Here is a 16,339-nt window from a genome sequence, read left to right as displayed (position 1 = left end):
GTTTGCCCCGTGTGGGGTTGTGGATTGGCTCGATTGCCCCTATTGGAGCCCTAGCCATTGGCTCGATTGACCCTCCTTCTAGACCCTTGTGGAGGATGCAATGTGCTCATGTGGCTCTACTGGCAAGTGTAGTGGGATGGAGGACTCTCCTGACCGTAGGCTGTTACCTGACAGCAGGGATGTATCAGAGACCGGGTGAGATTGTGGCCTTGGCACATCACTACAGACAAGTTCTGGTCTCTCTTCACCAGCCATGCCTGTCCTCATATGGAAGCACTTCAGCTATCAGCACTCTGCAACGTCTGTCTCTCTCCCCCAGCCCACAAGAGACTGAAAACAAAACATTTTGGCAGCTGGCTATTGGCTCTTGGCCAATACAGAATATATCCTCCAACACCGTGCTCTGAAAGGCAACAACAGCCTCTCCTTGGCTGGAGCAGAACAAGCCAATGTGCGACAACAGGCTGGTTCCATTTATCCCTTTGAATGGAAGATGATTGTCCCAGAATTCCCGGAGGTTTTTAAGGCTGAGAAAAGTTGCGGTCTGACCATCTGTTCAATAGATATGCCCTTAGGAGCTGGGGCAAAATGATGCTAATGGAACTGATGTAAATTGAAGAAGAAAAAAAGGAAACTTGAGATGAGGCAGTAGTAGGCGGTATGTATCTGACATGAAGAAGCCAGTGCTTCTCTTATCGAGCTAGGCCTTCCTCTCACCCTTCCCATCTTCCTGCCCCTCAGTGCAGGGATCTTCTCCTCTGCGGTTTTTGCCATCTGTGGCTTAATGCAGGTCTATCAACCCAGCAGATGAAAAATCTGCTGTAATCAAAAAGCTGATAACAGTGGAAAAACATATTATATTGTTTTAATCTACAAGGAAAAAAAAAACTCTCTCTCACCCAGTTGATTGGGTGACTGGAGCTACAAAGTATTTTCCCAGCTTTATCCTGATTGCCTCTTTTAATTTGTCCTGGGTTTAATTAGTTCATTGGGCCTCATCAAGGAATCATCTTCGCATACACACCGTATTTGCTCTTTGATTCTTAAAAAGCTGTTTAGCAAATGTTTGGTTTGCTAAACTCAGCACGCTGCTGAGTGCTGCTAATAAGATGAAGGACTTCATAGAAAATTGGAATCAGACAAAATGAGGGTTGGAAGGGCCCTCAGGAGGTCACATCTAGTCCAACCCCCTGCTCAAAGCAGGACCAGCCCCAACTACATCATCCCAGCCAAGGCTTTGTCTAGCCAGGTCTTAAACACCTCCAAGGATGGAGATTCCACAACTTCTCTGGGTAACCTGTTCCAGTGTTTTACTACCCTCCTAGTGAGAAAGTTTTTCCTAATATCTAACCTAAACTTCCCTGGCTGCAACTTGAGCCCATTGCTCCTTATTCTGTCATCTGCCATCATTGAGAACAGTCCAGCTCCATCCTTTTCGTTACCACCCTTCAGGGGTTGACAGGAGCCAGGGGAACAAGGAAGTTGCTGCATTTTAAGGGAAGTTTAGGTTAGCTAATGGGAAGACTTTTCTCACTAGGAGGGTAGTGAAGCACTGGAGCAGGTTATCCAGAGAGATGGTGGACTCTCCATCCTTGGAGGTTTTTAAGACCTGGCTAGACAAAGCTTTGGCTGGTATGATATAGTTGGGGCAGGTCCTGCTTTGAGTAGGGGGTTGGACTAGATGACATCCAGAGGTCCCTTCCACCCTCATTTTCTATGATTTTGTGATCTCCTGCAGGTTGGAGATGGTCAGTAGTCACAGGGCCCTTTTTTTAAAACCTGCCCTTGGACCAGCTTATAGGGGCAGAGTGGACAACACAAAATTTTGTCTACTGGTGGTTAGTAAACACGGTATGTGTTCAAATCTTACATTCAGCAAGTTTCTCGTTTAAGATCATTCTCAGGCTTGCTCTTTAATTCTATTTTCTTTTTTAAACTCACATATTGACAACATCCTCAAAAATACATAATCTGTACATTTCCCTTTTAGTAAGTCTGGGCCATTTGTTGGCTTTGTAACTGGCCAAGAGAACCTAAATGGAGGCTTCAGGCGTGTATTTGGTAGCCGTGCTGGATTTTAAACTTCATTGCAGAGCAACAAGAAAGATTTGTTACCTCCCTGCCTGCCATCTGACACCTCTGGGGAAGAAATCCTACCTGATCTACACATCAAATTGCTACTCAGCACAGCTCACAAAGACACTGTCATGAACCCAAAGGGACAGCCTTCCATCTTCAGCTCCCTCTGTGCAAAAAAGTTTATTTCCTACTTATGGGGACTTTTTACCGTCTTGTACCATCTATACTTTCCCCAGAGCCTGACAAAGGGACTTTGATCCCAAAAGCTTGCAGAAAAGGACAGTTTTCTTACAATTTCCCAGTTGGTCTACTAAAAGGTATCATTATGAAACCTAGAGTTCTAGTTTTTTGTATGTCTTAAATGGAGGCTTCAAACTCATGAAAAAACACGTGCCCTGTAGAGAAATCATACAAAAGAGAGTCTTATCAGTTCTGGAAGATATTCACATTTTGTTACACCTCAAATGGAAAATCTTGGATGAATCAGTGCTCTCAAAAGATGCTTGATTGACAGCCCTGGTTGTCATTAATCCCCAGAAAAATCCATTGTAGTGCTGGCAATGTGAGGTTTCCATCAGTGTGCTTCAACTCGATGTGTTAGGTGCTCATTTGGGTGTGAGAAGAAAGCTACAGTCCTTGGCTTCCCTGGTCATGTTGTCAACTAATGTTTTATGCTGAAGATGTTTATCCAACTGGGATGATAACGTATCAGAGTTGCCCAGTGTTATCAGTATTTGTCCCATTAACAAAATGTGAATACATATCAAGTACTAGAGGGTTGGGTATTTTTGTTACATTCCACATCCTGGGAAGCATGTACTTTTAAGCAGAAAGATACACTTCAGTGAAAGGTCTTGGATTAATTCTGAAACACAGTTTCATAGCTAACATTTTGGGAGTTGTCTTCCCACCATAAATAAGCAGTTAACATCACTGCTTTGTATAACAGTTTACAAAGGGAAATTGCTCTCCAGCAATCTGCTTCTCCTTGGCTAAGTGGCATTATAATGCTCATTTGTACTAAGAGGAAGTATGCAGAAGTTTTGTGCATGAGGCTCTGTGGCTTTCCCCCTGCTCCCCCCTTCCCCCCACAACTTTTTGGTTTGGAAACGGTCAAGATTTGTTGCCCCGCTGAAGACTTAAAGCGTAAGGGCAAAACCTTGAAGAACAGATAGGGCTGATATTAGGGTTGAACTATAAGAATAAAGGCATCAGGGGGCTTTTTCAGCTCAAGTGGAATATACAACCAAGAACACTGATGACCCAGACTGCAGGAGCGATAAAGTGGGATTAGGTGAGGATCCAAGGAATGGCCATGAAATGCAGAGTTATGTGAGTCAAAGTATTCGTGCCCTTAGTGATAGGCAAAACACTTCATTTCAGCGGGTGCTGCTTTAACCTGGAATAGTATCTTTGGAGTGACTGCGCAGATGTCCTAATGGCCCTGTCTCTGGGCTGAAAGGAAAATATTAAGTCCTGTGTTCGGTGATGGGGAACATCTTGAACACTACTATAGGCATTAGCTGGAAGTAAAGGCTTTGGAGAGGATGCGTTGATGCCCTAATTCTCTGTCTTGGGGCTGAAAGGAAAATTATATTCTTCAAGCCCTTTCCAAAACTCAGTTTTCCCTTGTTCCTTGAGAGTAAAGAAGGCAGAGACCATTTTCTATCACTGAGCATAATTAAGGAGAAACAACAGTGATTACTAACCTTGAATTCAACAACGCGGGGTGACAGGATCTTCCTTCCTCACTACTAACGAAGTTCTTTTGTGTTTCCCTGACCTGCATTCCCTCATGTGAACTAGGCAGTCATTACTGAGTTTGGCTGTTATTCTAATCAGCTCTGATTAGTTTTGTCCCACAGTTGGACTGATTGCAATCTCTTTAGCATTGTTCTTTACTTGTGGCTGCCGGGGGAGAGCTAGGTCATGGAATATTGTCTCTATTCCAGGAGTGGCGTGAGTTGAGCCATGTGTTAGTATTGGCAACCCCAGGGAAGCATGCACAGTCATTTAAGCAGAAAAGCACTGGGTTCAAGTTCAAGTTAGCTAATAACATTGGGATTCAGTGGGATCATGTCCGGTATGTTAGCCCCTAGCTAACTGGTATTAGTGATGAGGCTTCAAATTAAAAGGAAAGAAAAGGCAAGCATTTTCTGCTTGCTTTGCTGCTCAGAGATCTTTATTCCTCTCCTATGCCTGCCCGCAGCCTAACTGCACAGACCGGACAGGAGTTTGTAAACCGATTTAACCTAAATCAGTTAATTCTGATACTACATCCGTCCAGGTTTATCTTAAATGGTTTTGGCCATTGTGAAAGCAGTGTACGTGCACTAAACTTCTGGTGTGTTATAGATTTGAACCGGTTTCCAATCACTTACATTTGTAATTTCTGTCCTTAGTCTTAGCTTAGAGTCTTGCTAACTTCACCCAGGCAGGCCGCTAGCCATACACCAGGAATTTGGCTTAGCTTTGTTCAGAGAAGTGCACCTAAATTTGTCCCATTTTTCAAAAGGGTTTGATGGAAGGTAGATTTAGGTCAGGTCAAAACTAGTCCCATCATGGAAATAAGATACGGCCCTTTCATTTCTCAGAGAAAACAAGTTTCCCAGATTTGGCTGGATGCAGCCGTGTGGGACAGATGGGTTGGCATTGGGAGTGCCTTCTGACCACCACCCTGAATAGAAACCTCCCCACCCCCGACAGAAAAGAAACCACTCATTGCCTTCTCCTGACCTGTAGACTGACAAGTGAACATACTGTCCTCCCATGCTGTTCGAGTAGGGTCACATGCTGACCACGGTCTGCCCCCACAGACATCAGTGGAAGTTCCCTGGCCGGAGAAAAACAATGTATTGCCCTTAAAGCATCCAGTTTGTGGCAACTGCTCTGCTGCCAGCACTTCTGAAAGTGGAGAGGATCTTAAAATAGCTATACCGACATACTATCCTTTCCCCTGGTGCCCCCTTGCCCACCGCACGCTTGTCCTTCCCATTCCTTTTAGCCATGAGATATCATTTTCTTTTGCTGCTAACACTGGTCTGCCCTGGGAGTAATGCATTTTTACATTACTGTTATCCCCACCCAGTCTCCTCCTCTGAACTCCCACAGCCTCGTGACGCCTCTGCTTTTAGCAGACGTCACTACCTACTGCTGCCTTAATTTTCAGAGAAACGGTGGGGGGTTTCCTGCTTCCCAGTTCCAGCATTGCATTTGCTCCGTCAGGAAATTCTGATCCTAATCCTTTCAGTTTTCATTCTGCTTTCTGATCTGCTTTTACTGCCTAGTGTTAGCATCAATGCCCAGGCAACAGGAGCCAAGATAGCTAAATGCCCCCTAACTACACGAATGGAATAGCTGATCCACAGTACTTCTAGGGTCCACACTACTATAGTATCTGACTGCCTCAGGGTCTGGCTCAGAGTACGCCAGGGAAAACAGGGAAGTGCTGGTAGCTGGTTTTTATGAATGAAGAATGGAGAAGCTAAGTGACCCACCCAGGAAACTTGAGGTGAAAAGGGAACTGAACCACCCTTCCCGGGCCTACATAAGTGCCCTAACTCCTGGATAGACAAGGCTCTTTGGGTATATCTGATATCTTGTATTAGACCAACTCAGATAGCTGGAAAAATTCTTCTTTGCAAGCTTTCGGTTACAAATACCCCTCGTCCGGCTGAGGAAGCATCTGCAGTTGGTGTGTGCGCTCCTCCTGGAGGGAATGAATAGTAAAGAAGCCAGAGACTTCACTACACTACACTACAAACTACACAATAACTCCTGGATCATCTTTTTGTCTGTTCTTGGCTAATATTTTTTCCTGCTTATCCTGAAATGCATGTGTGTCTGTGCAAACCAGGACATGTACTAACTAACCTAGGCAGTGCCATTGCCCAAATCTTGTATCTGGGAGCTTCTTTGCGAAGTAGATCTGTATGAAATGCTGCATGTGTGCGCGCAGTTGGGAAATACACTTCTGAAAACATGGGCCCTAGCATACACACAGACTGCCGTACTGGCTTTTTATCAGTTTTTATCTTTTATTTATGTACTTGCTTTCTTGCCTTTGATTAACCTACTCAGTCATGGTCTTGGGGCTGCTTTGAGGCTGCAAGAGAACACAGAAGTCATTCAAAACTGTACCCAGAAGGGAATACGTGCATGATTGTTGAATATCAGACATTTGAAACCTTTCTCTTAAGGGTTTAAAATGAACATGCAAGAGGTTGCGAACATGAAACTAGCTTATCAATCCACCTAGCGGAGCTAAGACTGAATGTGCATCGAGTGCAAAACTACTTTAGGACCCTGCATGTCCTTCAAACAAGCAGGGTGACAGTGCCAGTGTATTTTACATCTCTCAGCTAATAATAAAACATTATTCATTGCACTGCTCCAGCTCCCCAAATGTAGATATTTAAAGGGACATGGCATGTGCACGACAACATTGAGAATATGCATTCAGGCAGATCGGATCTCCTTGAATCTTGTTCAGTAGGCACTTAATGCAATAAGTTTTTATTGATGGATTACTTAGGTAAAATACTGGGGGTATCTGATTTCTAGAATTTCTTAGTGGATGTTTGGTGAAAAAAAACCTCGAGGCCAGTTCACTGTCAGCGGCTGCATCTACATGAGCGGCAGACTGTGCAATTATTACTGTGCAGTAACTTAGTACTTGCATAACCAAGTACTAAATGACTGCACAGTAACCGGCATTACTGCTCAGTAATGTCTCTGCACAGTTTTTCCTGATGCTACTGCACAGTTGCAACAAGCTCACTGCTATTGCGAAGTAGCGTCTTGTGTAGACATGGCCAGTGAAATGCATAAAAGATTAAAATAAGAGTCTTTATTAGTAACAATTTTAAATGGCTATGTAGCATTGTTCTGTATTATTGAACAGCTATGTATTTCTATTCTGACGTAGCTGCATTTTCACAGTAGGTGAAGTTCAGGTAGTTTGAAAATTGCTTTTAAATACTTCTGCTTGAAAGGTACATTAAATCTATAAAACACTGTCAGTTTTTTTTCTTAGCATAGACATTATAATTCAAAACCGCAATACAAATGTATAGGGAGAGCATTCACCAGCATGTGTGTAAGTGTATTTTACAGAACCTGTAATGTGATTTAGATAATTTGAAGCATCTGCTAGATTACTTGTCCATATTCTTTCCAAAAAGAATAAATAACATGTTTTTATAACATAACAGAGAGCACATTAAGCTAAGCAATACAGTGATCTCCTTTATAAACTTTCCAATTCTCCTTCCTAGATAGATGATGTAACTGTCTTATTTGTGATATAATGGAAATACGCCCGGGCTTGATTCTCATTTACCCTATGCGTACTTTAGTTACGGACGATCTTGCTTTGAGCAGGGGGCTAGATGAGATGACCTCATGAGGCCCTTTCCAGCCCTACTTTTCCTATGATCCTACCTTATACCACTGCAGCCATATAAAGCAGCCTGAGTGTGCAAGGGAATTTGGCTCCTTTTATGCAGCATAGGAAAGCACAGAAAATACATCATAAATCAATATAACTCAAAAGAATGAAGTAATGCGCACCAGCTGAGAAGCTGGCAAGAAACATTACCCAGTCACCTCAAACAATTGAAAAGATTTTCCACGTGCTCAGAATTTTCTATTGCATTGTTAAGGGAGTAAAAGCCATGTAGGCTGTTACGCTGGGTTACTAATTTAGATTCATTAAGGTATGTTGTAAGTATTAAGAGAGCGGCCAGGCCTCTCCCCTCCCCGTGCATGCGTATGCATGCACACACACATGCACACACACACACACCCAGACGGGACTATGACTTCATGACCTACAGCCCTTCCTCATCTGCACCCCCACCCCTGCCCATCCCTGTCCCCGCTTCCTCCCCCGTGCACAGGAAGGTAGCACTTTGTGGAGGGGCACTCCTACTCGTGCTCCGCCGTGGCTCTGCCTAAGGCTCGGTCAGCCTCAGGCAGCTTTGATTTGTGGGCAGAAGGTCCCAGTTTTCCTGTTGTCTCTTCCCTTTTGGTTTCCCTTGTTCCCACAGGAACCTGGGAAGTAGGTTGTGCCCACAGTTTGAAACGGAAACAGGCTCAAGATAGCTGTAGGGGGGACAATATCCATTTGACGTCACTTCAGCTTCATGTCAGGTCAAGCCTTTCGGTCTTCCCTTGTTAAATAGAAGTGATCCCTTCCCCCCCTCCAACGCACAGCTCCAGCCCTTGTGTGAGACACAGATGAGATTCAGAATTTCAATTACTGGATGACTAGGGTGGGCAGACCCTGACTTTCCTCACCTGAGTAATCATGGGCTAGCCTGTTGGTCTGTTCGTGTGACTACCAGGACAATGCACCTCGCTGCCGGTCATTTTTCTTTGTCGGTCCATTAACAAGCATCCTGCTTGTCTATATAGAAAGAGCTATGTGTATATAGCTGTTAGGCTTTTCTTGTCCTGTACTTGGATCAGTGGTTTTCTTCCATGTCAGAGTTATGGGCCTATTCAAACTCGCACTGCAGTCAATACTGAGACATGCCTTGATTTCAATGGGAGTTGGCTCGGACTCTGAGTTCACGTCGTTCCATAAGAACGGGGAGGGGACCATAAGCATAACTGTACCGATTATGTAAGAGTTAAGGGATCGTGATTTCCCCTATGGTTAAACAGGAGAGGCAGCCTTTATAGGAATTCTTACAACTGTTCCTGGAAATATTAGGGAACTGCGTGTTTAAACTTTACCATCAGCAACCTTGACATTTGCCAAGAAAATGCAACTGGGAATATTCTTTGTTTTCTGCTTTCTCTTGGGTTCAGTTCTCTGGATGTGTTGTCATATCACAAGGATGCCCAAGGAGTTAGATCTGTGTCTTCAGAGGTTGTCCCTCATGTTGATAGTAAACCCGGCAAGCTACACGCAGGCCCACACATAAGGAAATGCTGCCCTGCCCAAGTTGCAGGCTGTGCGTGAAGGGCCAAATCCTATTCCACTGTGTTAAGAAATGATAAATATAGGTTCAGACCTCCTCTGGAGGAAGTGGGCACTAGGACTTGGATCTCCTGCTCCCTGTGTAGGTGCCCTAATCACCAGGCTATTGGGCTGAAAGGTGGGAGTACCTGTTTAACAATCACTAGTCGAGCTTTTTTTTTTCTGACCACAGTTTCAGGGACTTCTACACAATAATGCACCTGTCCCAGCAGAATTGGATCGCCAGAGAGCATACACAGTCGCAGAAGAGCCTTCTGAGCATGCCAAGAGAGGCAAATGTAGTTGTGCAGATGGCATTTTTGGCTCTTATGCAGATTTTAGATCCTATTTCCATCTCCACAGCTACATTTGGACTCCTGAGAAGTACTTAGATGTGTAAGCGTGAAATAGGTTTGGGGTCGGAGGAAGGTCTATAGCGACATTATACGGCAGCTGTTTATAAAGCAGTCCTCTGCAACACCAGTTTGCTGGGAGGGCCAGGAGAGAGATAGGGCCAGTGGTTGCCCTGGCACCACCCCCTGCCTTTCATGCTACCACTCAGGTACAAAGGGAGTAGCTTTCCTCCAGTTCTGCTGCCAGGAGGCTCATTTTGAACCCCCTTCTCCCTCATGTTTGTTTTTTGTTAATGCAAAATGCCTGTTCACTCATGCGCTATGGCTCTATACTGCTCAGGCCAGTGGACACCATCCCCAAGCACTTAAGGGCAGAATAACATCCCAGTGCCATGTTTGAATAGCTCTAGTTTTGTGCATTAGTTGGCATGCTGCAAGGAAGTTGTACCATTAACACTCGCTTTTGTTTTTCCTCTCTCTGGTCAGTTATACCTGCAGGCCAGGTTCACGTGGAGAGGAGCCCGCCTGCTACGTCCCCTTCTGCAGTTCACCCTCATCATGATGGCCTTTTACACAGGACTGTCCCGTGTGTCCGACCACAAGCATCACCCTACGGATGTGCTGGCAGGGTTTGCACAAGGAGCCCTGGTGGCTTACTGCATAGTAAGTGTCATCTTGTACCATGGTGTATGCGACGGGGTGACTCTGTGCAGTAAGGGAGGAGGGGGCAGTAACAGTGATAATGTTGCTGGGCACAGCCTGTGCTGGTGACTGCATTTCCTGCATTAGGAGTTGTTAAGCAAGAGTTCACATTGACATGGTGGATGGCTCCTTTAAATGGGCTGCATTGCAGAAGTTGTTAAGCACGGATTCAAGTCCTTTGCAGTCAGTCCATCTCAGATGACATCCTGGATGCTGCCCAGAGCAGGTGGAGAGTGTGATAAGGTACAAGGTACAAGGGAGCTGAACAGGAATGGCAGAGCAGTATTATTCAAACTTCTACCAAAGAGGCCTGCTGCAAAGCCACCAAATTCCTCCTGCATCACAGCTGGACAAGTTGAAAGACCAGAGCACTGCATTAGCATGCTGAGGCTTGCTGGTACATCCCTGTGTCCTCAGCTCTGCACATTCTGCTTGCCAAAAGGGGGCAGATAGGAAGGCTTGAAGGGCCCGCAGGGTCAAAAGTCTCAAACCCTAGTTATGCAAAAGCAATAGCATCTTAAATGAAACAGCTGCTTCCTACTCTTCCTCATCGTCCTGAAGTTCAACCAGTTCATGGCTTGGAAAGGGTCCCTGACTGAATCCCTGTTCATCTGGACACACAACCAGTGCAGGGAGTCAATCTGGACACATTTCTCAGGGAGTCGAACATGCAAACAGTAGTACGAGCTTTTCTTCCAAGTCAAAGCACTTTCATAGAGAAGGAAACCGTTTCCTTTTGTTGATGCCATTGCTGCTCTGATCTGCCCTGCTAGTCAGCTGGCCGGGTGATCTTCAGGGCCCTGTCTTTGGTCCGGTATGGATCTAAGATCCAACTGAACGGGTTGGGAGGCTGGGAATATGTATATTAAGTTAAAGGAGTTAAAGGTCTCTGTCTGGGACCGTGGAGCTCGGGGTGGTTGTTTTGATTGGGGTTGGGATGTTAATGTGGTAAAAAAAGGTTTGTGAGAAAATGGTTAACAAAAGCCACGATTGCTTGTCTGCTGCTGCCTGGCTTGTTCTCATGCAATTTACTTTAAAAGAGGGCCTGATTGCACAGTCCTTTAACTCAAAGTGACACATGTAAATGTTTAATGCAGGCAGAACAGGAGGGGCTGGCTCTGCCTAATGACGTGATTGTTTTCAGCGCTGCTATCTTGTATAGGAACAAAGGGGCTGGGGGCTAACGTAATTTATGTGCCTCCAGAAACTCCTAAAACCAAGTTTTTAAAAGGTTACAGACTTTTTTTTTTGTGATTGATCTGAACAGTTAAGTAAACCTAGAGGCAAGGAATAAAGTTCACTTGAGGTTTGTTTGTAGGACTAGAAAATAGGTTAGTTGAGCGGTTTCCACTTTTTGATAAAATGCTAAAGCTGAGCCAAATATATGCTGTAATCGAGATGTTTTAATAAAATATTATTAAGCTCTCGGGCAGTGGGAGCTGGATTTTGACATTGCCAAGTGCCAGTGCCACATCATAGCTTAGTGTTCACAAATCCAAAATAGCCGTGCAAGAGGGCTAATTGATGGAAACCTTCTAAAGAGCCCATTGTATCCATGTGTGTCTTTCTGTCTTAAATTGCTCTTTACTGCATGGTAGTAGCAAAACCCTTGTGGTTCATGTATCTTTTGTACAAATGTCACAGGGTAGTTCTCAAAGGCTCGAGAACCATTTACTATCCCAGCAGCCAATTAAAGAAACAACACATCACTGTTGAGAGCTGTGGGAGCTGAAAGGCCCTGGTAAACCTTGGGAACAATGAAGTAGTTTTTCTCAGTTCAGGTGCCCCTCGTCTTGTCATGTGGTTTTGTCGGGACACTAATCGGGTATGCAGACAGCCATTCTTTTTTTTTTCAGGCGTGCATTTTAGTAACCTGCATATTCTTCTGTTTGTCACTTGAAAAACTTGCTCCAAGGTTCAGGAGGGAAGAGGAATATGCACAATGTGCTGAAAGGAAGACTAATGCTATCGATCTCAGTGGATCGAAGCGGCAGCTCCTGAAAGACAATAGGGCTCCAGATGCTAGAGACGGACATTTGTACATTTCCTGTCGAGTGACAAGTTGCAAATCTGGTGAACTACTCCGTGGCCCTTTAACAGATGGCAAATTGTATGGGGGCAGCAGGAGGGTGAGAACACTGCTGCTATAGGTTGACTTTCCTGTGACGCGGCAAACCCCCATAGGAAGCAGGTGTCTGATCAAACAGGCCTGGTCTTTCCCTTTTAGCAAAGGGCACACCCGCTCGACTCCCTGCTCTTTTGTATGCCTTGGTTCCTGGTCAGGATGCAGAGAGGGCACTGGTCATTTGTAGCCTTGTTCTCACATGGATTCACTTGTTATAGCTTGGAAGTGATACAAGCAGAAATACAAGCAGGTGAAAAGTGGCAATTCCTCCCAGGATTCGAACCCCCACCTTGCTCTGCTTGTGTCTGATGGCAAAAGACAAGCTGAAATGTTAATTAAAGAAAGGAGAGGTGGTGTTACTAATGGCCCACTGCAGGTGTATATTTTTCCCCTTTGGAGGCTGCCTCCCCAGTAAAGGGCATGGGCATCGAGCAACAGTGGGCTGCTGACACTGTCAGGCAGAGGAGGCCACTCCAGGGCTTCCTGCTGCTGCAACAGAGGAGGAGGTGGTGTAGACCTGAGCAGTTTTCCCAATCCTGCCAAAATTAAATCGATGGTGTAGACCTGAGCTATTTTCCCAATCCTCCCAAAGTTAAATGGATGGTGTAGACCTGAGCTATTTTCCCAATCCTCCCAAAGTTAAATGGATGGTGTAGACCTGAGCAATTTTCCCAATCCTGCCAAAGTTAAATGGATGGTGTAGACCTGAGCAATTTTCCCAGTCCTGCCAAAGTTAAATCAGCAGGGCAAGTCCTCTTGTGACCAACAGGTCCAGAATCAGGCTCTCAGGCCCACTGTGAGCAACTTCTGTATGCTGGAGGCTTTTGTTCCCATATTAGGGTCCCTCCACTGCTATGCTGTTTGCTGAGAGACCTTGGGGACAGCCAGAAATCTTGGAAGTTCAGATGCTCGGCTCTGTCCTGGAGCACGTGCTAAGGTCACAGCCCTCCCGTTACTCTGCAACACTGCCGCTTCTCCGTCAGCTCTCATCAAATGACTCCACGGCTCCCGCTGCCCTGAGCCACCACTTCACCTTCTCTTCCTCCCTCTCCTGCCCAACCTCAAGTGTTAAAAATATATTCACTCTGTCCGCTCCAAGGACCTTTCACTGGAGCAGCCTCTCCCAGGTCTCCTAGAATAGAGGTGGGTCTTGCTCCTTATTTCATTCTTGTCCTTGTCAAGGCAGGACTGGTGTGACAGAGGTGGGCAAGTATCACGTGCCGTCAAGCTCAGACGGCAGGAGGCTGTTAGCAGCTCTGTTGCACAACGATGGAGCAGAGAAATCTTCTTCCATCGGGTCTGCAACAGGTGCACAGCTGCTCAGGACACAATCAAAGGCTGTTGAAGCGTTCGGTGGTGGTGCCGCCCTTTTGTGAAGCAGTGAGGAGCATCACAGATCCTGGCTCTCAACCACTTCTGATAGCTTCCCACCTCAGGATCCTGCTCTTCCTTTGTAAAGCAGATGCATAGCAATTATGCTACTTGGAAACTCATTGTAGCTGGATATGCCAGCTACATAGCTCCGTTATCTCCCCCATCCCACTTTCCTTTCTGAGCGAATCAGTCCCGCATATAACACAATAAAGTCCTTGTCATGGAAACGTTTTTGAATATGGAGTATATGGAGTAATTTCCATTTCACTCAGCTGAGGCTAAATGTTACATTGTTAGCTGGTGAATGTAGTAATAGAGGCCTGACCTTTAAATCACAGGGTCTAAGGCCTTCTTGCTTAGCCAGTCACAGTTTTATCATCATGCCAGAGGCGGATGATTCAAGACCAGGTTTGCACCACTCAGCAAGAGGAATTGCCTTCCCCCGTGACTCAAGGACTCAGCGTCTCAGCCCTGACGATATTAAAATAGCATGAAATTGGGTAGTAATCGTGCTGTAATTTTCAGTAGAAGCCAGATGTGTGTTTCATCTCCAAGGGTTACCAAAGCTAAATCCAAGTTGTTTTGTAGCAGACACATTTGTCCTTTACTGCCTGAAATAACAAATGAAAGACATTTGTGCCAAGCACTTCCAGCTGATGAAACATTCGGATTTGGTTCTGACATGAAATACAACGAGAAGTTCGGAAACCAAAGGAGCTTGCACATGCCATAGAAGCAGATGGACGTGGATCATGTCGTTTCTCATGGAGAAGAGACGGCGGAAACATCGAAGAGACAGAATCTGTTTGGTGTCCCTCTCGCCACTCAGATTAGTCGGTGTAACATGTTGTATGTCATTAAGGAGTTCTTTAATATAACGAAAAGAAATGGGATTATTAAGTAGAAATATAAGATACCGGCTTAGTTTGTACAGTACATTCCCAGTCCTCTGCTGTCAAGTTTTCTTTATGGGTGGAGAGCACCTTCTACAGGAAATGGAAGAAATCCAAGTAAAAAACTTTGCACATTTATTAGCCCTTTCTTGTTTTAAACTGTTGAAGCATTAGGAGGATTTAACACACTGTTTCAACCCTAAAAGATCATGTTTCATGATTCCTATATGTGTTTATAAAACCTCAAGCCATGCTAAAAAGAAATACAGTTTAAAGGGGAACTAAAACTACCACCAAGACTTAGATTTAAACCCTCAAAAGCAGCGAACTCCAGAGTAAAGGGTAAAGAAACCAGGATGCCACTCCATCTATAACGTAGCAGAGTTGCAAAATAAGGACCAGATTCAATATAATCCCCATATGCTTCTTGAGCCGAGCAACTGGCACCTCCCTCTTCCCCCAAATTGATTTGTCATGGGTATCTTGGTGCAGAAATTGGACATCTCTCTGATTGAATCCAGCCCTGGGAGGTGGGCGAGTGAGAGAAATGGCATCAGAATTACTCAAAGCCAGCTGAATGTGAGGTTTGGTTTTTTTTTAACACCTGCTTAATAACCCCAACAAAGAAAATAAAAAACACTTTTGGAGCAATTAAATATGCTGTTAAACTGAGAAATGTCTAAGGTTCACTTTTTCTAAAGGGGCCTCATCCAAGCCACTATTTTTGTGAGCCTTTTACTCTCTCCTTTAACTGTAGGAGCAGACTGCCACTTAGGGACGTGTCCCAAGGCGTGCGCATATGCAGGGGCACACATTTCCCACAGAACAAATAGCACTGGCTCATATTTGTGCTGCTGCTTTTTCTTCTAGGGCATGCCCCTGCACACATGCTCTGGTGCACGGCAAAATGACCCAGGTGGGGTAGGGGAGGCTGGGGCCAGCACCTGCGCTGGCCTCAGCAGCCTTACCTGGGGTCCTGGAGGCCTCCCAGGGCAGCAGCAGCACCAAGCCAAAAAAGCCCCATGGTTCTGCAAACCAGCACAGTGAACAGGTGCACACGTGCCACGTGCCGTTTGCAGCACCACAAACAGCTCTGAGGCAGCACAAAGCGCACCTGTGTGCTCATCTGGATGCACCCTAGGGCTGCATGCAGACATGCCTGTGGCACTACATGCTGCACATTCAGCTGTTCTCTGTGCTGCAAGGTTGCAGCGTTGGGGGGGCTTGACCTTGGGGGATCTTGGGATCAATAAAACTTGCACACAAAAAAGGACTGGCACATGCGGCACCAGCTCACGCTGCCCAAAACCGGAGCCTGGCTGGCTGGAACTATGCTCCGGCTGCCGGCCAAGCTCTGAGCGGCAGGAGCACCACTGCTGCAGCCCCAGGAGGCTCCCAGGGTCCCAGGTAAGGCTGCTGGGCCCAGCCTCCCCTACCCTATCCGGGGTAACCTGCCATGCGCCAGAGGGCACGTGGCACAGTTGTCCCCAGGAACAAGTAGCAGCGACACAAAGTGTGCTGCTGCTTCTTGTCCCCGGGGAAGCAAATGTCCATGCTCATGTGGACGTGACCTAGGTGTCTAAACGATGTCTGAGCCTTTGAATGCCAGTACTTGCACCCAAGAAGAGTTGTCAATTTTTGCATGGCATGTCCTTTGTATGTTCCTAAACCAGACTATTTATGGCTAAGTAATAAACCCCAAAAACGAAGGATTCGAACCCTCAAATTTTAGCTGTAGAAATAAATAGACATATATAGACATAGCAGCCCCATGGTCCATGTAGCTGGTTTCCTGTCTCCAACAGGAGTGTACAAAAGATGATTTGGAGGAAGAAGGATACTGCTG

General features: G+C 45.6%; 1 protein-coding gene and 1 long non-coding RNA gene across 2 annotated transcripts in view; one reads left to right on the top strand and one right to left on the bottom strand.

Moving 5' to 3' along the window:
- Nucleotides 1-9,877, bottom strand: part of LOC112550609 — a 16,209-nt gene extending 6,332 nt beyond the window's left edge. Inside the window, exon 1 of the long non-coding RNA XR_003094542.1 lies at nucleotides 3,789-9,877. This is a non-coding gene — a long non-coding RNA (uncharacterized LOC112550609). The remainder of the gene's footprint in view (nucleotides 1-3,788) is intronic.
- The window catches only part of PLPP3 (phospholipid phosphatase 3), a 69,747-nt gene that overhangs the window by 49,938 nt on the left and 3,470 nt on the right, over nucleotides 1-16,339 (top strand). Inside the window, exon 5 of the mRNA XM_006025730.3 lies at nucleotides 9,886-10,062. Coding sequence (XP_006025792.1) covers nucleotides 9,886-10,062 — 177 coding nt within the window. The remainder of the gene's footprint in view (nucleotides 1-9,885; nucleotides 10,063-16,339) is intronic.

The sequence above is a fragment of the Alligator sinensis genome, unplaced genomic scaffold, assembly GCF_000455745.1.
Source record: "Alligator sinensis unplaced genomic scaffold, ASM45574v1 scaffold941_1, whole genome shotgun sequence".
NCBI classification, from domain to species: Eukaryota; Metazoa; Chordata; order Crocodylia; family Alligatoridae; genus Alligator; species Alligator sinensis.
Note: the sequence above shows the minus strand (reverse complement) of the source record. Positions and strands in the feature narration are given on the sequence as shown.